The sequence below is a fragment of the Alligator mississippiensis genome, chromosome 8, assembly GCF_030867095.1.
Source record: "Alligator mississippiensis isolate rAllMis1 chromosome 8, rAllMis1, whole genome shotgun sequence".
Classification (NCBI taxonomy): domain Eukaryota; kingdom Metazoa; phylum Chordata; order Crocodylia; family Alligatoridae; genus Alligator; species Alligator mississippiensis.
The window spans coordinates 20,656,608-20,677,880 of record NC_081831.1 but is presented as its reverse complement, the minus strand read 5'-3'; the positions used below and the strand labels follow the sequence as shown (position 1 = coordinate 20,677,880).

Sequence of the window (21,273 nt, the reverse complement as noted above, 5' to 3'; positions counted from 1 at the left end):
CTGATCTTAGTCACCAGGGACAACAAGAAGTCCAATTCTGGTGGTGAGTAAAGGCTGGGGAGGGAGTGGAAGGTGAGCAGTATTAACTCCTTTGGTCATGGAGCTGTGCTGAAACTGCAGGGATTGATGCTATAGCAGGAGCTCCAGAAGCCACAGCAGTGAGCCAGCAGACTGAATCCAGCCCACAGAGGTGGGTGGTCCAGTCTTCAAGAAGCCCCACAGGCTGGATGACCCACCTCAGTGGGCTGGATATGGCCCCCAGGCTGGATGTTTGACACCCCTGTATCACAGTATTCTGCTGGTATGCTCCGGGAAGTCAATGGTCTGTGTTTTTCAGTGTGCATTGTAAATCTGACTTACTCCCAGAGTCAGCACAGGTTAAACAAACTTCTAGTGCCACTGAGAACAATTCTTGAGAGTTACTCCAGTTTCAAACAGCAGCAGCAACAACCTAACTTCTCTGTTTAGCTTACCGTTTTTCTTTCTGCAGCTCTTTAAGGTATGGGGAGCGATTGGAAAGCTGCTCCTGGTTGACCCACGTCCAGTGAACAGTCTGTTGGACAGGGACTTACTCATGACTTTCTGTGTGACTTTGGGCCAGTTACTTCCCTGCTCTGTGCCTCTGTTTCCCTTCCAGCCTTTTGGATACTTATATTTCAAGTGCTTGGAGGCATGGGCCACTTCTTATTGTGTATATCTTTAATACCTACAGTACAAAGAACTGATCCCAGCTGGAGCTGATAGGCTGTATCAGGTTACAAATGATAGTAGCAGCATCAAGGAACTAGAACACGTGGAGGAGATGCAAGCAGATACTGCATTAGATCCACTTGGAAATTATATCAGGCTAGAACATGTGTTTGGGGGTTTGGCCCAAATGAATGTGATTCCAACCATGTCTGCATGTGTGTAGACAAGGACAGATCACCTGTTATTTCATATCAGTTGGTCATGAGCAAACCCTGCCAGGGCCAAGGGCTAAAGGCTTGGCTACTCATGGCCTGGTGACATTACCCTTCACTGACACTGTTTCCTTTCCTTACTGTTCTCCTACCCTTGCACCCTTCAGTACAGATCTCTGGTGCCTCTCAGTGGCATTTCATAAGATGGGGGCCTGACAGAAAAAGTATTATTGAACAAGTATTCATGTGTTGGATATCTGCCTTGACTCAACCTATTTTCCTGCCTGAACCAAACTCTCACTCTGTTTATCCCGTCAAACCTATTTACAGCAAAGCTGCCCTGTGGAAGTTCCAGCATTCAAATAACTTACCAGTGTTGCCTGGCCCAAGTGCAGCATTGCTAGGACAAGACAGTGTCATGCCTTTGCATGTGACATTACCATATGGCCACATGGTGACAGCATGTTTGCATGACACTGTGCAGTGTCATGGTCACACAGGGGATTGGTGTCACATTGCAATACCGCTGCATCATGACATGGTCTGAATGGTTAATGTGGCTGGGCCTAGGATTGCCCTTTCAAAATGTGGATGACTCCACCAAAATCAGAGTAGGGAGCAGCCTCTGATATATCAGAATTAATTCAGTATCACGGAAGCGCACGGAATTGCTTCAGTGCAGCAAACACAGACCATGTTGCCAAACTGCTGGCCTTGCTAGAACTACAGCTCCATCGCATTAGTAGCAACGGAATACAAGATGATGATCAGACAGAGTAAAATCATCATGTCACAGCAGTAGGGCCCATTAGAAATGAAATGTTCCTACTGGGATATTTTATTTACACACTTCAGTAGAGTGGACACCAAAAGGTTTTGCTAATGCTTCATGGGCTGCTAATTTCCTCTCTGACCTCTTTTGTTAGGGAGTGACCCCAGCTAGAATCTCTGTGCAATGAATGCCAAAGCTTGACACAGGCCTGGGTTAGGGGTGACAATGAGGCCTCTATGGGCTTTAATCAGGCTCCAGTTTGGAGTTTCAGAACAGGGAGAATTTGTGTGGCTCTCAAAAGAGCTGGGTGGCACAATAAGGGAGGCCCTGGGGTCTCCCAGGAAGGCAGAGGCAGCCCAGAGAAGACAGGCTAAAGGATTCGTCAGGCGGGGAGGCGGGGGAGGCAGGCTGGAGGATGGCTTCCTTTGTGAAAGGCTTTCTTTAGAAAGGAAGGTTTTTCTGAATGCCCCGCTAGACGACCCAATCAGGTCCTGGCAGATGGATATCACAGGCACGCTGCTTATTCATGGCAAGCTGCAGCTTTTATCATTACCCCCTCCCCCACCCTTTTATTCATTTTAAGGCTAATTTGTTTTGTTAATGTTTTCTTGCCCTCCTCTTTTCTTTCCCCCCTACAGACTGTGAGTCATACTGCAAGGCGTCCAAAGGGAAACTGAAGATCAACATGAAAAAGTACTGTAAGAAAGACTATGGTGAGTTACACATTTTTGGGCTTAGCCGCATTTTTAAAGTGAGACGAATTTTTAAAAATATCTTTCCTGCAACATAATAAATGTCATTCTCATTACACACAATAGAAAGGGATGAGCCAGGAATGAGCTCTAGCACGGCTGAACGCTGGAAATGTTCTTCCCAACACAGCCCCAGGTTGTGCAAATGAGGAGAGTGTTTGGGACACGGACCCCAGACATTTCCAGATGGACTTTGATGGGATTTATGTCAGGGAAGGAGCAGGGAGGTCAGAATTCCCCTGCTGTGTAGTGTCAGCTCTGCTGTAAACACTGGCTATTCCTTCCCCACATTTTGAGTATATCGTACTGTGCATTTCAGTCAATATTCTTCTATATTGTAGAGATCAATTCAGACTCCATAACATAAGGCCTTAATACAGTTTATGAAGCAGAGATGTACAGTAAGACTCCAACAACATTCAGTGACATTTAAGTGTATGTGTGATGCATATTGGATATGGGCTCCCACAGGCCCCTGCCTAGCCCCAGCACAGCATTGTCTGTTATTCAGAAACTGTGGGGAACGCCACTCTGCCTCACTTTCTCATCTCCCATGACTTCTACCAAGCCCCATATGCCTGTTACCTAGAATCCTTTGGAGCCTCTCCTCCTTACTACCATAACTGCATTCTCTATCATGAGCAGTGGCTTTTTAAAAATTGGGTTTAAATGTGGTTTCCGTAGAGTAGCAACCCTGCTGCTTCATTATTTGAATGTGCATACTCCTCCAACTTCTACTTTTCCAGGCACAGCTCTCTCCAGAGCACTCAAGTTTTGTCTTATTTTTTTTTCTCCATGTTAAAGGTTATAGGTAGGATTAATGGAGTAAAATAAACTGGGACACAAAGTAAGAAATACCCATGATCTCTCCCTCTCTTGTGTTTTAAGACAAGTCTGGGTCCTTCCTGCAGTAGAATGTGGTGACTACATGCAAGGGTGACATCTAGATAGCAGCCAACAGTCAGATCATGTCTAATTGAAACCTTTCCCTCATTTGCTTGGAAAGTTATTTTATTCCAAATGAGACAGCAGAATCTAATCAAACAATTTCAAATGCTGATTGATGTCTTTCATGCTTTTCCACTTCCAGAATGCTAATTTTCTCTGCTATTAGACTCACTTATTGGAATGACTGGATAACTTAGTGAGAGGGATGATAGTTTCTTGTGCTTTTTGGACTGAGCACTACAGACACTTCTCAAATCAATGGAGAAATGCCAGTTTACACCAGCATAGAATTTGGCCTGTTAGCTGCTGGCTGCAAATTCTGGGGGCTTATTTTGATTTTCTTTTCTTTTTTATTTAATGGGTATAAAATAAAGCCAATGAGTTCCTTAGCAAATTATTTGCCCCTAAAATGTAGGAATGGTTTTCTTTAGAGAAAGGGATGTGGTGGACAATCTGATCCCTCCATTGTACTTCGGTTAGAAATCTCAGGATTTTTTGTCTGCTCTGTTTATTGTCTGATGACAAAGCACTATGATGCTGGAAGACCTTTCTGTGTGTCCTTTTCTGGATCTGTCTCCAAGAATCTTAAACTTTTTTGTTTTAAAAATGCATCTACATAAGATCCTGTCTTTCATATGCCTGAAAGGAAAGACAAGATTCTGATTTGGAGGTCTGATTAATTTCCCATGCTAATTTTACCAGTAAATTATGTGGAGTTAGTCCTGATTCATACCAGTGTACGAGAGACATTTCACAGATAAAGAGACTTTAAGGATAGAAGGGACCATTAGATCATTTAGCCTGGCATCCTGTATAAGCATTGTCCATAGCATTTCATCTAGTTATGTCTGTAGAAAGCCTAATACCAATATTCTTTTAACCGTTAATGGTACTCTCATGCTTACATCTTCTTTTTTGTAAACATATCTATCTAGAAAGAAGCCTTTGATGCTCTGTGATTTAATGACATTATCAATATTTTTTAATAACTTCTCTGGCAAGTCCCAGGCACAATTCACATTGACTGTCATCTTCAAAGCCTTCTGATCCTGATCCTCCTCTTAGTTACACTGGTAGCAGGATTTCCAAGAAATTTTTCCAAGAGTTCCCAGGATTATGCTAGTAGAAGGATTTTCAGAGAATTCAAGACTTTCCCTGGGTTTATATGATTCTAAAAGATTGTAAAAAATTCTAAAAAAAATTACTTGAGTCTTGGCTTTCCAGAAGATAAGCCTTCCTTCCCAAATGTTGCCAGTGTAGTTGAGGTCATTTCAGCTACCATAGGTGTCAGTAAACTTGAGATTGTTTCTACAGTGAGTTTTAAAGCATCCTATAGAATTTTACAGCCGGGATCTGGTTTTCCATTAAATTCTATAGGATAGTCCAAAAACACCTACAACAAAGCAATCATTTTCTGTTTAAAAGTGTAGTAGCAGAATTTGGGAGAAGGAGGCTATCTATAAGAGAAGTGCTAAGATTCGTTTCTTTTGCTAGGTCAAAGGCCTGATCCAATTCCCACTCAGGTCAATGAGAGTCTTTCCATTCACTTTAATGGGTATTGGCACTTTAACTGGAGATTGGCAAGACCTGGGCCATCTTCCTATTTACACTGGCAATGTAATAAGGCTTTGAAATGGATGTGATTTACAGTTGTGGCAACTTTATATTGCCAGAGTTGTGTAAAGGGGTATTAGCATAAATGAAAACCAGTGCTGCTGGATGATACATCCATGAGCTGATCTAGGATTGTGGCGAGGAGGTTATATCCACATCCCCTTTGGCAGTGTGGCACATCTACAGTGAAGAGAGCTCACTGTGCATGTGCCACACTGCCAAAGGAGGTATGCCCACCCCCGCAGCCATGATCCTACATGGCAGGGAGTTCAGAGCTCGGAGCTCACTAGCTAGTTGATACAGGATCTGGCTGGAGTCTCTGCTTTCACAGGGCTCCAGAGCCTGGGGGTGAGTGCCACGACTGTTCATCCTCCCTCTCCTCCCTCCTCCCTTAATTCAGCAGCAGGTGAATAGAGGGGAGGCATGTCAGGGGATGGGATTCAGCAGCAGGGGAATAGAGGGGATGAATTCCTGCAGTTCTGGACCCCAGGGGCTGAATGCAGTCCCCACTCATCCTCCTTTTTCCCTTGCTGATAAATTCGGGGAGAGGGAGAGCTAGCATCAGCAGGACTCTGGAGCTGTGTGAGAGCAGGGGCTTCAGCCAGAACTTGTACCAAACAACTGGTGAGCTTGGAGCTCATGCCATATCCACAGCTCCCAGCAGGAGCTATGCTGACATGCCAGTATGCTCAGAGAGCTCATTGCACATGTGGCGCACAGTCAAGGGAGGGGCAGTGGTAATCGCACTACTACACCCGTGGATCCACCCTCAGATCCATCTCCACTCACTGGCTCTTGCCTCAAGGGGATGAAGTAAATGGATTGGTGCAGCCTTCATTATGTAAAGGAGTGCAGATCCCCAACTGGTATAAATCAGCCTAGCTCCACTGACCTCAAAAATACTAATTTATTTATGGTGAATGGTAATTGCTAAGGTCTTCTGTTTTTAAGTCATTTATTAGGTTCAGCGTATTACATGCTCCCAGAGTAGTAATGGGCATATTTGAAATCCATTTTATAAATTAATGTAGGATTAAGTAACTAAAAGATACTCTTTGACAGTACGCTATTTCTGTAAATGCTGTGGTTGTGTCACATGCACACCTATCTGAGTTTCCACAGGTGGCGAAAGGTATTCCCATCACTGTCTCTCCCTTGTCTTGCTCTTAGATATTATGGCCTAAGTCAGGGTGGGCAAAATAGTGGATCCAGCCGGTGGCCAGACTCCATTTCGCCTGCCTGCATCGCTGTAGTCAGTTTTCATGGAGACCCCGGCAGCAGCGGGGCTGTGACAGTGTGGGGCTGGTAGGGCATGCAGCTGGGTTGGGAGCTGCTGTGGGGCCAGGGCTGGCATCTTGCAGCAGTGACAGTGTGGTCCAGTGCCAGGGCAAAGCTGTGGCATGATCCTGCTTGGGGTGTGCAGGCAGCAGATTGCAGCTCTGCCCCAGCTCCAGGCCACATTGTCACCGCCGCAAGATCCCAGCCCTGGAGCAGCTCCCACCCAGCCACATGCCCTGCCAGCATGGCTGGGGTTGGTCTCCATGGAAACTGGCCGCAGTGTCAGTGGGCAGGGGCTGCTGGGAAATGGAGTCCACCATGGGCCCAATCCAGCCCACAGACCAGACTTTTCCTGCCCCTGCCCTAAGCACTGCACTGATGCATAGATTTCAAGTGGCTGTTGTGTTAGTCCAGGGCCAGTTTTCAATGTGAGGCCTGGAGCAGGCCCAGATGAGCTCAACTGAATGCTGGAGGCCTCTGAAGGAAAATAAAAAAGCATCCTCTCTGTATCAAAGTTTCCAGCAGCAATGGCAGTGGCACCTCCTCCTCATTCCAAACGCAAAGTCACAACAGCAGGCACAGCACATCCTGGAAGTGTTTGCAAAGGCAGAACTAATTTCCATTTAACACTCCTTCACAACATCTTTTTCATACAAGGGAATTCCTGGCAGTAGCTGTGTTCAGGGATGCTCTGGTTTGGCTTTGTGTTCTGACAGCTTCCAGTGAATTCACGCGAGCAAAGGCACATGGAGGGGCAGTGAAGTACTAAGAAGACCGTGTCCTTGTATATACACTCTCTGCCGCTTCCATTCCCCTACCCCCGCTCACTCTTCGCTGCAAAATAAAACTCTACCCTGCATGTACAGAGTTAAACCCTGAATAATTTATAATAATTTTCTGTCAAGGAAGGAAGGGGGATGTGAACTTTGAAACAGAAGCAATCAGGATTTTCTCATCCAATCCCACAGCGTGGGGTTCAAATGTTTATTCTTGCTTTATGCCACATGGCAAATGTGTTCTGAAGTTTAAATGAGACATTGTCCCCTTTCTGCAACAATGAGCAGGCAGGGCTGGAATGCATTCACTACAGAATATTAAAGGAACATTGCCTTATATTCTGTTCCCACTTGGTTTAAAATACTATTGTAAATATAATGAAAGAAAAAATCCTTCATTGGTGTGACCTATTACTAATATTTATGATAATTTGAGATGGGAAAAAGAAAAGGGATTTACTCTTCATCTCAATTGCTGCATGCTGTCCTTTTACATTTCGCTTGCAGCAAAGGTGGAGTATCACAATATCTGGGACTGTTTCAAGTGAAAACAAAGAAATCTTCATCTTCTGTTTACTGGCTTTTCTGAGCTATCATGAAATATAATTTTCTATCACTGTTAGGTTTTGTGAAACTTTTTTTTAACTTTTCAAAATGAGACCTGTTGCTTTTGCTTTACAAATGAAGGTATAATCGGGTACTGCACAGCTTCCAAGAATCCATATGAATATCAGAAAACCTACATAAAAGCTACTTGTAATGAAGCAGCCCTGAAGAGATGTATAGGAGGAAAGGGGGCATTGGCAGCTGCAGTTTTTTTGTCTGTTTCATTAAGTTTCAGCATTTGCAATAAATAACTAAATGTAGGCAGAAATACTGGAAAATGGTCTCTCCGAGGCAGTTTTCTGCAGGGGTGAGGTTCAGGTCCTGGAAATATCTGATAACTGACTGAAAAGAACTCACTTTGCATTGCAGGTGATGTTAAATAGAGGTGCTTCGTGCACTGCAGGATCCCAGCTGTAGTACTTGGCACAACAATCTGCTACATCCAAAGAGATCCACAGCTAGTCAGTCCACTTGGCCAGAGCTGAACAACATTTAGGAATTTGCTTTTTTAAATGACAGTGACTGAGTAAACTTATAAAATTATCTTGAACCAACCAAATGAATTCACATCTGACAGCACAGAAAGCATGCAAGCCTTGAACAGATGATCAGGAGAGGAAGGGGGGTGTGGGGAAGTAATCCCAGCCATATAGGCTAGACAACACTCGTGCTGGCAGCTTGGCGGTTCCTTGTAAACACACACTAGGTGAGGGCGGCCAAGCTTTCGAACCATTCCAGGAGGGAATAAAAGATTGAAAAGGCACACGGAGTGATAATAAAGACTTTCTGACTGACACCCCAGCGGGAAGCCAATTAGGAGGCACTTTTCCTCAACTTTATGGGATGATAGCAGCTCTGAATGTCCTAAAAGGCCCTAATTAGGTTGAACATGGTTACTTCTCCTGTGAGCTAAATCAGGGAGCTATCATCTGGATAGCTCTGCTCAATAGAGCTTTTTATCTCCCTTTTTAATTCAGTGACTCAAAGGGGATATTTTTACTTATTTATTTTTATCTATTTATGCTTTTTTTTAATACACTGTTTCTTGCAAAGTATATCCTGTACAAATATTTTGAGCCAAGCAAGGCAAGAGGGGAATGCAACCCTAGTTTAATCTCAATGAGATTTAGGCAAGAACAAAATTCTTTTTAGTTTGCTGTTAAGTGGAATTAGTTAATGACTTTGCTAAATCCCTGTTATACAGAAAAATGAGAGGGAGTTGTTAGATTTGTAGGCTGTTAAACCTCTTGAGCTCAAAGCTTTGGAAACAGTGCTCTGGAAAGTCTTGAGTTTGGGAGGAAATATAGTTTGAAGGTGAAGATGGTGCAGGGAGACTCCGGCTTCCAGGTCCTAGTAAAGGAGAATATGCAGCTGAGATGATACCTTAAACTGTCTTGCATCTTCATTGATAAGTGTACAAAGAGAGAGTGGCACGGTGCCATTGTCATGTGAGCGAGCAGAGGATCCTGACTACAAAGGATGGAATTTTTCCCTTGTGTGCCTAAATGGCAGCTTTCTAGCCGGGTAACTGATGTTTCTGTCACTTAAGCTCCTGATGGACTTTACACGTAAGATGTGATTAACTGGTTAATTACGTCTTAAGCAGTGACCCGGCCACACATTCAATCAATTACTGGCATGATAAAACAAGGAATAAGCCACAAAGTTATTACACAAAACGTGTAATAACATGGCTGGTTCCTATCATGCGTTTAATTGAACTTGTGACCAGTGCCCAGCCTCTGGAGCACACAGGAGCCTTTCAAGACTCCTTTGTGCTTCAGAGGCTGGGAGCACCCCTCAGCTGATTGGGGCTCCCAGTCGGGGAGAGCAGGGAGACAAGCTGGCTACTGGCGTACTGGGTTCCCTATGCACTGGCAATATGGTATGATGGGATCTGATGCAGGATCCCATAGTCACACCTGCTGTTATGCGTGTTCGTATGGCAGGAAGAGCAATTGTTGGGATCCCAAATCAGATCTCATTGCACCTTTACTTTAACATCTGTCAGGGGCCTTGCACAGAACGCAGTTCTGTTACCCCTGCCCTGTGGACGTGCCAGCTTGTGCCTGTAAACTGAGCATGATCCGTCAGATATGCACTGACTGAGCAGGTATGCAGCTATGCACATGTGCCCATTCTGGACATCTAAGTGCATCTAAGGCCCTTGGCAGACATTACAGTTAAGACATAATTAACCAGTTAACGTGGCCACATATTAATGCAATGAATTGGATGATAAAACAGGGAATTAACCACAAAGCTATTACACAAAATATGTGTAATAACTTTGTGGGTGGTTCCTGTCATCCTTTGCTCCACTGTGCTCCCATGATTGGGAGCACCAGTCATGTCAGGAGATCAGTGCTCCCAGCCTCAGGAGCACTTGGGAGGTTTAAAGGATCCTGTGCCCTCCCAAAGCTGAGAGCACCAGTCACTGCTTCCTGCCTCCAGAGCACACTGGGGCCCTTCACTGGGAGTGCTGAAACAGCTGCCTGGCACTCCAAGCCACGACCCAAATGTGTACCCAGCTTGCCACCTGGTGCACAGTTGAGCACTATCATGATCCTGAGGTCCCATTACACCAGCAGTAGGGTGCAATTGGGCTAGAGCTAGAGCTTTTGAAGTTTCAAGACAGTTGACATTTCAAGACAGTCTAAGTTTCTCTACTGCCAAATGCAAAGGTCCTTTAAACCCAGGAGGAAGACAGATGCACCAACATTAGCATCCTCCCACAAGCAAACACCACAAACATTGAGGCAATGATCATCTAACATCAACTTCACTGAGCTAGCCACATCATTTGGATGTCCATTTTCAGACTCTTGAAGCAAGTTTTATTTTCCCAGCTTAGTCAAGGCCTAGGCTCAAGAGGAGGACAGAGAAAGTGCGTCAAGGATGTTCTCAAGGCCAACTTGAAAAAACTCAACATTGACATCAGCTCGTGGAAACTATAGCCCAGGACTGCCCAAAATGGAGGAAGAGTCTGCTTCATCTCAGTACTTTGAAAACTCACAATGACAATAGGAGATGGAAAAGTAGGAATGGCTGGAACAGCTTGTTGTGTACCCAGTCAAGAATCCAGAGCCGCCCACCCTGCACAGAAACATGTGCCTGAGTTGCAGCAGAGCTTGTCAATCCTGGATTGGCCTTGTCAGCCATCTTTGGACTTACAGATAAGGCAACCATGGAAGTCAATCATCCTTGACTACAAGGGATTGCTGTTGCTGGTGGATAAGACCCTGGGAGAGATTAGGGACTTGAGCAAGAAACGAGGTGACACACAAGTTGAAAAAGAGCTACTAATATATCTAGGCATAAATGAGACTTTGATATAAAACATACTTGGTCAGAGACACAGAAACCTAGTAAGAGGTATGGCCAAGAGAACCTTGGGCTGAGAATGAAGAACAAGCTTGCACGTGCAAGGTGATAGGGAGGCAAACCCCAGCCACAATGCATCAGAAGCACAACACCTCACAAAGCAGGGCAGTTGTTGACCCACACTGCTGTGGTGTGACTGTCTCTGGAATACAGAAATACTGACCTGGTTCTGTTCCCACTATTGGCTCAGTTACTCTTGAATTATACTGCCATGAGCAAGAAAAGAATAGCCCCCACTGTGATCCTGTGTCTTGCCAACTGGTTACTAGAAAGTTACATGGTCAAGTCAAGAGGGAGTTTGGAGGAGAGGAACACAAAGTCATTATGGGCTGGAGGAATTCAATAAAGTTATGTCTGTATAGGCTAGCTGAGATAAGAGAAACAATAAAACTTGCAGATATTAAAAGGTCTGAACCCAAAGGAGGGAGAGGAAAGATTTAGTGTAATAAAAGGGCCCAACTAGGGAGTACTGGGAAGAGAAGCATTTAGGCTGAGCATAGATTTCCTGTGGAATAAGCCGTTTCAGGGATGTCCAATTACTTGGATTACTTAACACTGAACTGGGCAGAACACAGCTATGGGACACAGACTGAATTAGATCAAATAGGATCTAATTAGCCCTTCGAGTCCCCGGCTGTTCCACTCTCCAAGGAGGGAAGGATAGGATACTATAACATCAAGCAAAGCTTTGGAATCTCCATTATAACCTCCTTGGCATCCCCAAAGCTTCTGCCCTCCCCTGAAGGTTTTGGCATGTGGCCCAATGAAGCCGACCCATAAAAGCTACATTTGTGGTTATTCTCTGCAGCATTGTAACCCAATAAGCTTTTGGTTAAGGGGAGCTGCTGGATGGCTTAGGGACAGGATGCAGTCATTTTAGATACTGGATAAGCTTTGACTTTTGGAGAAGGTAGCACATCCAGGTCAAAGTGGAGGTGACTGAGAGGCCAAAGCAGGAAAGATTAAGTGCCCCAAGGGATGTTGGTGCTGCACCACACCTGGTCTGTGAATAAACAGAGGGTTTCAATTTCTAGAGTTGTTAATCTCTTAATTCTTCTGGACAAGTGCATTGTGCATTCTCCTTCTCTCCCCCTCCCACAACTTTCCCACTCACAGGCACACCCCTTCCTGACCAAATGCAAAGACAGGGCACTGTAAAAGCCCTGGGCATTCAGAGCATTTTTTACCACAATCTTCACTTTCTGAGGTCTACTTTGCACCAGTTATTTATCCAGCATGGGCCTGATCCTGCACATTTGAAATGAGGGGTGGGAGGGTTGGCTTCCAGAAAAAGCCCGTTTGGGCTAATATCCCCAGACATCATCCCAAACATCATCCAACTATGGACACCATGTTTTCTGAATCAGTAGGACCTGACTGTGTCCACTTCTACTGATGTCACAAGGGGTGTCCAGCAAGTCCTCTAGGCAAGCCCTTTGTATAGCCCCCTTTATGCTGTTAACCCATTACCTTGTGAAGGGACATGAGACAACCAGCTCCTTTATGAAATGAGAACTAAGGCTGACTAAGATTGTCCTAACTGTGACCCAGGCAGAGGCCTCCTGAAGCACTTCGAGTTGGAAGTGATGCTCCCAAGCCCTCATCTCCATTTTACTTGCCCAGACAGGAAGGATAGGACAGGGCGGCCTTCTGGCCCAAGACACTCAAATGCCACTGCACACCAGGCTGCCCGGCAGACTGCCCGGCTTCACTTTGCCTTGGTCCAGTCCACTGAGTCACCATTCCCTTTCCAGTCAGCATTTAAAAAAGAAGATGGGGGTGGAGAAAGTAAGATCCTATTCTGAAAGGTGAGATCATCTTCTTGCTCTGCCCTTTCTTGGAAAAATCCTTCCTTCATGGAGACTTCAGTTAGTCACCCCCTTTGTTGAAAGACAGCTTGGCAATGCCCCATGGAAAAATCAAAATATGTTTTCAAAAGACCTTTTTTAAAAAAACCCAAAAAACATACTCCTCATAGAAACCTAACATGATCATTGCTGAGGATGCAGCTGTGGGGGGCAGGGAGGGGGGCACCCACAAGCTTCTCCCCATAATGGAGCTCTCCTAAACACATTCATATGAAGAAACCATATTTTTGAAGTCAGGGAAGGTTCCTGGAGTGGTAGTAAATTGTTGAGAAATCCCTAGCATAACTGTGTCCATATGCTCTGGAACACGCTGAGACAAAGGAAACTTCTGGGGGAGAGGAGCACTGAGGTAACCCTCTCCTCCAGGGCTGTAATAAAACTGGTGCAGGAATGAATTAAACCGTGTGAAAAGGAAAGTGACTGGATGGGTCACACCCTTTCAAACAGAAAAGATTAAACCTCATAAATCTCTAATATTAAACTGGTGTGAAACTGAGGAACCAGAACAATAAAATAACAACACAGGGTTGAAATCATATTTTAATAATATTGTGCACTCTGCCTTTGAGGAAGGAGGGAACTGGACCCATTTGACCCAATTCCCCCCTAAACTTCAAGGGTTTGGATAAACTAAGGAACTATGTCAGCCCCACCCCTGGGACTTGTTTCTGCCCCTGTTGATGTCTGCTCTCATCAGCTTCAGTGGCTGCAGAATTTTCCCTCTTACCTCTGATTTTCAGGCAAAATAAGCCATGCTCTGAGTTGCTCTGGACTTTGATTGGGCATATTTAGGTCCAGTGCTTGTCCTTGACACTGGCTCATTTCTTGGGCAGCTCTTCACATACGATGTGTGGAGAAAAGTACTGCCAAACATGACGGGGATGTGGTGAGAATGAATACGTTGTTCTCTGTAAATGCTCAGATACTGCCGTGATGGTGCTAGGTGGCAGAAGAAAGGTTTACAGCGCATAGCAGTGGAGCATGTTAGGGCTGCGTGAAACGGCACCGTTCTGTTTCGCCTTGAGTTTCAAGGCTTCCACGGAACAGCGATCCATTTCAAATTTAATTTCGATTTGAAATAGCTGTTCTGTTTTGCTTCGTCAAAACAGTGAGGCTGTTTCAATGCTGTTTCGACATTTTGCTAGATCAGGCTGGGGGCAGGAAGTCAGCCCAGCTGGGCTGACTCTCTGCCCCAGGCCCAATCTAGCACCGGGGATGGGAAGACAACCCAGCTGGACTGACTCCCCATCCCCAGTGCTATGCTCAAAACATTTCAACTTTCGAAACTTTTCAACTAGCCTCGTTTTGTTTTGAGGTGGTTTTGACGCTCTTTGTTTTTCTTTGGTTTTGCTGTTTTGACCTCAAAATGAGTCAAAACAGTGTCGAAACGAAACAGCCAGCGAAATTTTGCACAGCCCTCGTATGTATGTCTATGATAAAACTCTGCTGAACTCAGAGTGTCAGGATGAAGTGGAGCCTGGCCCAAGAAGTTCATTCTTGGACGTTCACTCTTAGTTTAGTTCTTGGAAAAGAAAAAACAAACCTAGATTCTTCCAGATACAAACAAGCCCCCCGCTTAGCCTGAGCCAGCACCTGCTGTCCAAGATGCTCCAGCACTGTACCTAGACTCCTGGCAGCTTCGGGCGAACTTCTAGTATTGGGGCCCCCCTTTGCTAGAGATGATGATAATAATAATCGGATAATGGGGGGGACAGTTATCATTTTGGGGCCCCTATTCTGTCCGGGTCCCAGGTGGCTGCCCGGTTCACCCATGCCTGTGTCCAGCCCTGAGATGCCCAGACCACTTTACAAATAAAGACTAGTCAATTAAGCACTGGAAGAACTCAGTTCAGTTATTACTTTCCATAAAACAGCAATCACTTAAGTAAAAAGAACAGCTAGAAACACTCTTTTGCACAGTATCTTCTGCCCAGCACACACAGTAAAGGCAATCAAGTCAGCTCCCATCCTGACACCACATTATTTTGAACAATATTTCTTAAAGATGAGCACTGAAGCAAGGCTATTCTTACAGTATTGCCCTTTTACAGTACAGTATTGACAATTTTTGAGAGAGTTGGTACTTTTCTAGCAGTCTTAGCTTCTGGAATTATGTTATCACGCCAGAATTTCTGTTTTCATTAAAAATAAGGTAAATTCCTAAGCTCTATATTTGCAGAGAAAAGCATGAAAACAGGAATCTGGATGATTCCAAAACCAGAAAGCAGAAACCTTACTCATGGTTTTTTGACTGCAGGTGTCAAGACTGGTGCTTCCATTTTATCCTTTAGGATGCTGACATGAAACATAACACCCCCCCCCCCCCCCCGGGCTTTCTTTTTGGTTGTACTGCCTTAGCCAGACCATTGGAAGACCTCAGTAGATAGGCCACATGAGGCTGTACCTGAACTGGACTGGGAAGGACTACTAAATTTTATAAAGTATGAAGCAGGAGCAGTAGTGCCATCTGATGGCTGTTTTGCAACAGGTCTGAAATAAGTGGTGGGTTCCAGTTCAGCTCCCAGCCAGCCTGTGTAAATGCCACTCTAAACTATGGCCTCTTCTGAGGGACCAGGGACCAAATAGTAGCTGAACCCTTTTCCATACTGGAGCAGTAGTCCCTTTGAGTCAGGGCTGAGGCATGTTAGTGGGGTAGGGTGGGATGGCTTGCCTATGCCTGTCCTGGGTTTAAGCAGAACACTTCATTTCCTAGGGACACATATCTAAAGGTGTCACCCATGGAAAGGGATGTGAGCACAATGAAAGCAGTTGAGCTGGTTTAATTTAAATAGGTGTTTAAACTGGTACAAACCTTTGTTGAACTTTTTATTTTGTAGGTACAGCCAGAGTGTCACAAAATGGATTCAAAATGATCTAAGCATCCTCCCACAGAGCATTTCACCTGTTTAGCCGAATGGTTCTCAGCTGACACCTGGTTAGCCTGGGGCTACTCTGTGTGTAGAACGGGTGTTATGGGGTGTCAAAAAATTGTTTTATACTTCTTTTATCAGATAACTGAATTATAAGCCCTGAAGCCACAGTGCCTTTTGCTGGACTAAAGAATTTGAACACAGCAAGGACTTCTATTTGGCCCTAAACATATGCCAAAAGACTCCCCAGTGTTAACCTAATTGTGCCTGACCTATGGGATTAAACTTAACCCTCCATACCTAAACATTTCATTGGCTTGAGGGACCAATGGGCCTACTCAGGGCACCAGTCCTGCCTGCAGGGATCCCCAGATGCAGCAGCAGCCTGCTTTGCAAATGCTGGGTAAAGGGACAGATTCAGGATGGTACAGCTAGTTGCTTTTTGAAAGTGCACAGAAAATAATCAGGCAAAGGCAGCCAGGGAGATGCCTGCTCTGCTCGCAGCACTGGAGCTGTGCGGTCCCAAGGTATTCTGTTCAGGAACTGGACAGGAGCCATTCCATGCTGAAAACTGGTGTCATCAGCCCAGGCTGCAGCAGGATCTCTGTGAAAGCTGTGACTCATTTGATTTTGTTCTCCCCTCAGGGGGTACATTGCTGGAACACAGCAGCATCACATGGCCGCTTAAGGGGCACCCGCTGGTTGCTTCAACAGCTTGCCTCAATTACGAATTACAGCAATTTCACCCATCGTGTTTTCCCTAGTGCCAGGGCTCAGACTAATCCACTTTCCCTCTGATCATCGGGTGGGCTTTGTGGCTTACAGTGCAAGCACCGCTGTGAATGAAATGGGGATGATGCCTTGCAGCGGGGAAAGTCCCTTCTTCCCTGCTGAGAGAGGTTACCAGCACTGTTAACCAGCTGGCTTGTCAAATCCTTCTTCAGCTGAATGCTGATTTGATCTCTCTGTTTGCTGGTTGGGTCTCCAAATGACAGAAGAATGAACAGGCCATGGGCAAGTGTGTGTCTCTCCTGATCATTGCTGCACTGGCCTTGCAGTGTGCATTGCAAAGCAGATTCCCAGTAGGATAAAGAAGGGGGCAAAAAGGAGACAATTAAGTTGTTAATCAACCCTAAAAGTCTCTCAGGAGACCATAAACCACAAGAGTGACCAGCAAGTGGTTTGAATTGCAATCAGAAGCGTGAGAGGGATGTGCCCTAGCCCTGGGTTATCCATCTGCTTCTGCTCATGATGAATGGGGAATGTTTCATGATCCCTTCCTACTCTGCTTATATAAACATCTTCCCTGGCGTCATTTATTACCCTGTGAAATACAGCTGCTCTAAATGTGTGACACCATTTAAACGCCAGGCCCATGGGCCAGATTAATGTAGTGAAGAGTCTGAGCTGCCAGGCAATTTTATCCTTTAGGCAAACATTTCTTATTGGCTTCTCTGCCTTCTGTGGGTCTCTGGGAGGTGTTGCCAGGTAACTGGAAAACACAGGTCTATCCCCATGTTAAGCTGCCTTCCTGCTGCAGTGATACACTTTGTCACTGGGGGCCAAACTTTTCTGGTAGCCTTGCCCTGCACCCTCCCTGAGTGCCACTCTGATCTCCCTCCTCTGCCCCATCTTCTGCTTTTCTCCCTGATATATGCCTCTTGCCCCATCTGCTGCTTGTCTCCTCCCTGATCCACTCTATGCCACACACAGAGGCTGCCTGTGCCGCTTGTGGCATACATGCTGGAGGTTGGCCACCCTGCACTATGCTGTGGGTCTCACTCGTGCCCAGGAGATGATGACGCACCTTGCTGATTTTCCAGTCCTTTGTTGGGTTTAGAGTTTGGTTTTAGGAAATGTTCAGGCAGTACCTGATGACCTGTAACAGTGTCATCTAAGGAAAAATCAGTGAGAAGAAGTGCAAGAGTGATCCTGCATGGTGACTTTGGGAGTTGCCACACAGAGAGGGAGCTAGCTGCACAGCAGAGTGGATGTAGGGAGAATAGTCTCAGATGTTGTTTCTGGAAGTGGAATTTCTGCCTCAGCTGCTGTATGGCAGATGTTTGCAGAGCTAAATCATGTCCATGTAGCTATTCAAACAAGGCTTTTTTTGAGTTCAGCTCAAATGACTAGACTGGGTTATAGCACAAGCAGATAGTGGGGCCAGAATGATAAGTGGTGTAAGGTGCCAAGCTGCATTCATCATCACATTATTTGCTTGCCTTTACAAGTGCCTTTTGTTTCTGTTAGGAAAATGCCTTCTTTTCTCTCTGTCCTGATTCTCCTTTTCCCTGCACCTTGACAATGGGGCCAATTCACTGCAATTTGTATCTTTATTTACACCCGAGCAAATGAGCAGAAGATGCCGGTATAGCCATCTGCAAACATGCAGCATTAACAACCATTTGTACAGCTGTAAATGATGGCATATGTTGAAGAGAAATAGTGAGCTGGGCCCTTAATCTTAGTTCCTGTCTATATCATTCTCTAGAGGAATGTAGTTTTATTAGTGAAGTTCTCATGTATTTGTGAACCAATATAAAACCAATCATTTAGCAAAGAAAGATACACCAATATAAGCATCAGTGCAGCTCTCACACCAAAGGTGTGCATTTGTGTAATACATGGCACTGCAGACCATCTTAATGGGCACTGGCCCGAAAACTTACTCTCAATTTGGAACTGGGTCCGTTTCCCCCTCTGTAATGAATACAGTTTCCTAGACTGACCTGAAGCAGACTGTTGTGCTGGAAGCCAACTAAAGGAAAGGCGCAAAGGGTAATCCTATGCATTTACGGCATGAAATCCTAACCCCTAGTTAATGACATGACTTGAATGAGGTCAGGATTTCACCTGTGGTGTTAAATTAACCAGCACCTGAAGTTCCTTACCCGAGGCAACAAACTCCTATCTGCCTACATGTGAAATTATGTCAAAGTAGCTCATCAGGAGTTGTTATTCTAGCACAGTGTGCTAACCACCAGGCCACAGGGTAGGCATTAACCAGTACCTGCTCCAGCCCTCCTTGTGAAGCTGATCCATTGTACCTTTATTTGTCCAATGAACAGTAAGTGCGAGAGCAGTGTGGAAGTTTCTGCCCCATTTAGAAACCAACATCCCCTCCTGGTTTATCTGCTTCTGGCTTATCTGCTTCCTACTGGCCCTACACACTTTCCTCTCTTAGCTGCCAGCTTCAAAGAGAAGGCTGGAGAAGGAAATTTTCTAATATCTAACCTGTGGCATGGTGGTAGAAATACTGTTCTGGGAAGTTGGAGAGATGCAGATTCCAGATTCAAACCTCTAGGTAAGAGGGTGCTACAGTAAGGCTCTTCTGCTTTCTAAGTTAGTGCCCTATTGGGTCAAAATATAGGAGAGTCTCCTCCTCTGGTATCTAACAACCCCTTATCATGGATTTGTGCTGGGCTACAGTTGTGGGACTTACAGTTGCCTACAAACATGTACAGAGCTGCACACCTCCTGGCTAGAGTGCAATCTACTGCATATGGTCTGTGTCCACGTGGACACTTGAGCATCTCCCCTCCCCACTAAGACTGAAAACTGCCAAAATGCCACAAATGGTGGTTACATAGCTATGTAACTGCTGTTTGGGTGTAGAAAGAGAAATAGGTTTCTGCCCTTAGTGTCAGAAGTATAAGATGAAAATAGGCATCTCCTGAGATTTTCAAACACATTTTTAAAATAGGTTGGCCCCTTCAGCACCTAACCTGCTTAGGTACTTTTGAAAATCATAGGAGGTACCTATCATGCAAAGTGTGCCTAAATGACTTTGAAGATTTGGCCCCTAGGAATCTAAGTTTCATTAGAGGACATTGACATGCCATTGTGGGACATTGCTTCCCAGCACACACCATCAACTGCAAAAACAAAGAGCAAAGGTTGATTTTTTTAATCTTCTTTTGAGTTGCAAGAGATTTCCTTGGAGAACCCCATGTGTGGTTGATAGATGTTTGGCTGCAGCGACCCAGCAGTTGGTGGAAACAATATTAGAAGGGCCACTTGGTTTCCTTCAGCTTCAGGAAATCACATGATCTAGAAGCTAAGTTAGAACATAAAACTTTCTGTCAATGAGCATAGCAATGGCTGTGCCAGCCAAGTTTTCACCTAAGCCTTCAGTCCTTCCACTTCATTTATTAAAAAAAGAGGGGACTTTGACATAAAAAAATATAGACTGTATTTTAGACAGACCGAGTTTCCAGTAACCACCTCTGCTCGGTTCCTTTGCATTCATTTTCTCCATTTTGTCAGTGTGGATCTGGGCAGGTCAAAGGTTTAAGGTTTTTTGGAAAGATCTGTTTCCAAAAAAAATACAAATTGGCTCATCTTCACTTTTTCTTACCTTCACAGTACTCTGGGAAATATGTAGTCAGAGCTCAGAATTTTATGAAAGCATCTGGCATCTATGACAGACATACTTTTTAAAAGTACATGCATTTTGCAATTTAAAAGGTATTCATGGACTTAATTCTTCCCCCCTCCTATCTTAGCACTAAAGCATGTTGCATACAAGGCTTTTAATCAGATGGGTTGCTCCTCCAAATGTTAATTCTGCACCTTTAATGATCAGTTATCATCACCAACACAGGTTAGAGATTTTTGTGTTGCTGGTTTGGATGGGGTTTTTTTTCAACCTATATAACAAACACTGAGTCCCTCTGGCATTGACATGGGATGTGGTAAATCTTACAGACAGACAAGTGGATGGAGAGGCTGGACTGTAAATCAAGAGGGAAGTTTAGAAACAGGTTGAAAATTCAGTCAAAAGTGTTTTGTTGCTGAACTACAAGTTAGGTCAGAAAACAGAAAAAGTGGAATGCTACATCCTTTGGGCTAAGCCAGCTTGGATCTTTCATAAAGTGATCTCTCTTTACTTTGTCTGCTCTCCAGTATGTAACTTCCAATGGGTTTTTTTTCTTTCTGTCTAGTTTTATGGATTCCTCTCCACTCACAATTAGCAAATAAACACATGAAGCCTGTATAACCATTTCCCAACAAGGCTACTTTCCTGGAAGCAAACTTAGCAAGAAGTGTAGTGTTACACTCAGTGAAGGAAAAAAAAATGGAAGAGAGGTAGTCACAAAATACCCTGGGTTCCTCTCGTCCTTCCCATTTTCTGCTTTTGGTTACCATGAACATTATTTGACAGACAGCTATTCAGAGGAAACAAATACATAACTAGGCCAAAGCAAGATGCTTCCAGATTTCATCTGTTTCATCAACATGCAGCAACACTTGGACTGCTCTATTACTCGAGTAATAAAAGCAGTTTTCCTCCACTCCATGTGGTTTGAAACTGAACCACAGTGGTGACATTTTTATGAATGGAAATGCCGACTGCACCACACATCACTAGCATGAGCAACCTCCATCACTTACTTCACAGCATCACTAGAGTCTACGGCTTTCTGAGCAAATGTCAGGGCCCAGAATCTCTTTGTTTTGTCCCCTGCTTAATTCAATTACACCAGCAATGGCATTCAGTTAC

The 21,273-nt window shown here is 44.7% G+C and overlaps 1 protein-coding gene across 3 annotated transcripts in view; it reads left to right on the top strand.

The window, feature by feature from the left end:
- NTN1 (netrin 1) overlaps positions 1–21,273 on the top strand; it is a 255,508-nt gene that overhangs the window by 220,720 nt on the left and 13,515 nt on the right. For all 3 annotated transcript variants that reach the window (XM_014595984.3, XM_019485722.2, XM_059732203.1), the window contains one exon: positions 2,313–2,387. In XM_014595984.3, the coding sequence (XP_014451470.1) occupies positions 2,313–2,387 (75 nt within the window). The remainder of the gene's footprint in view (positions 1–2,312; positions 2,388–21,273) is intronic.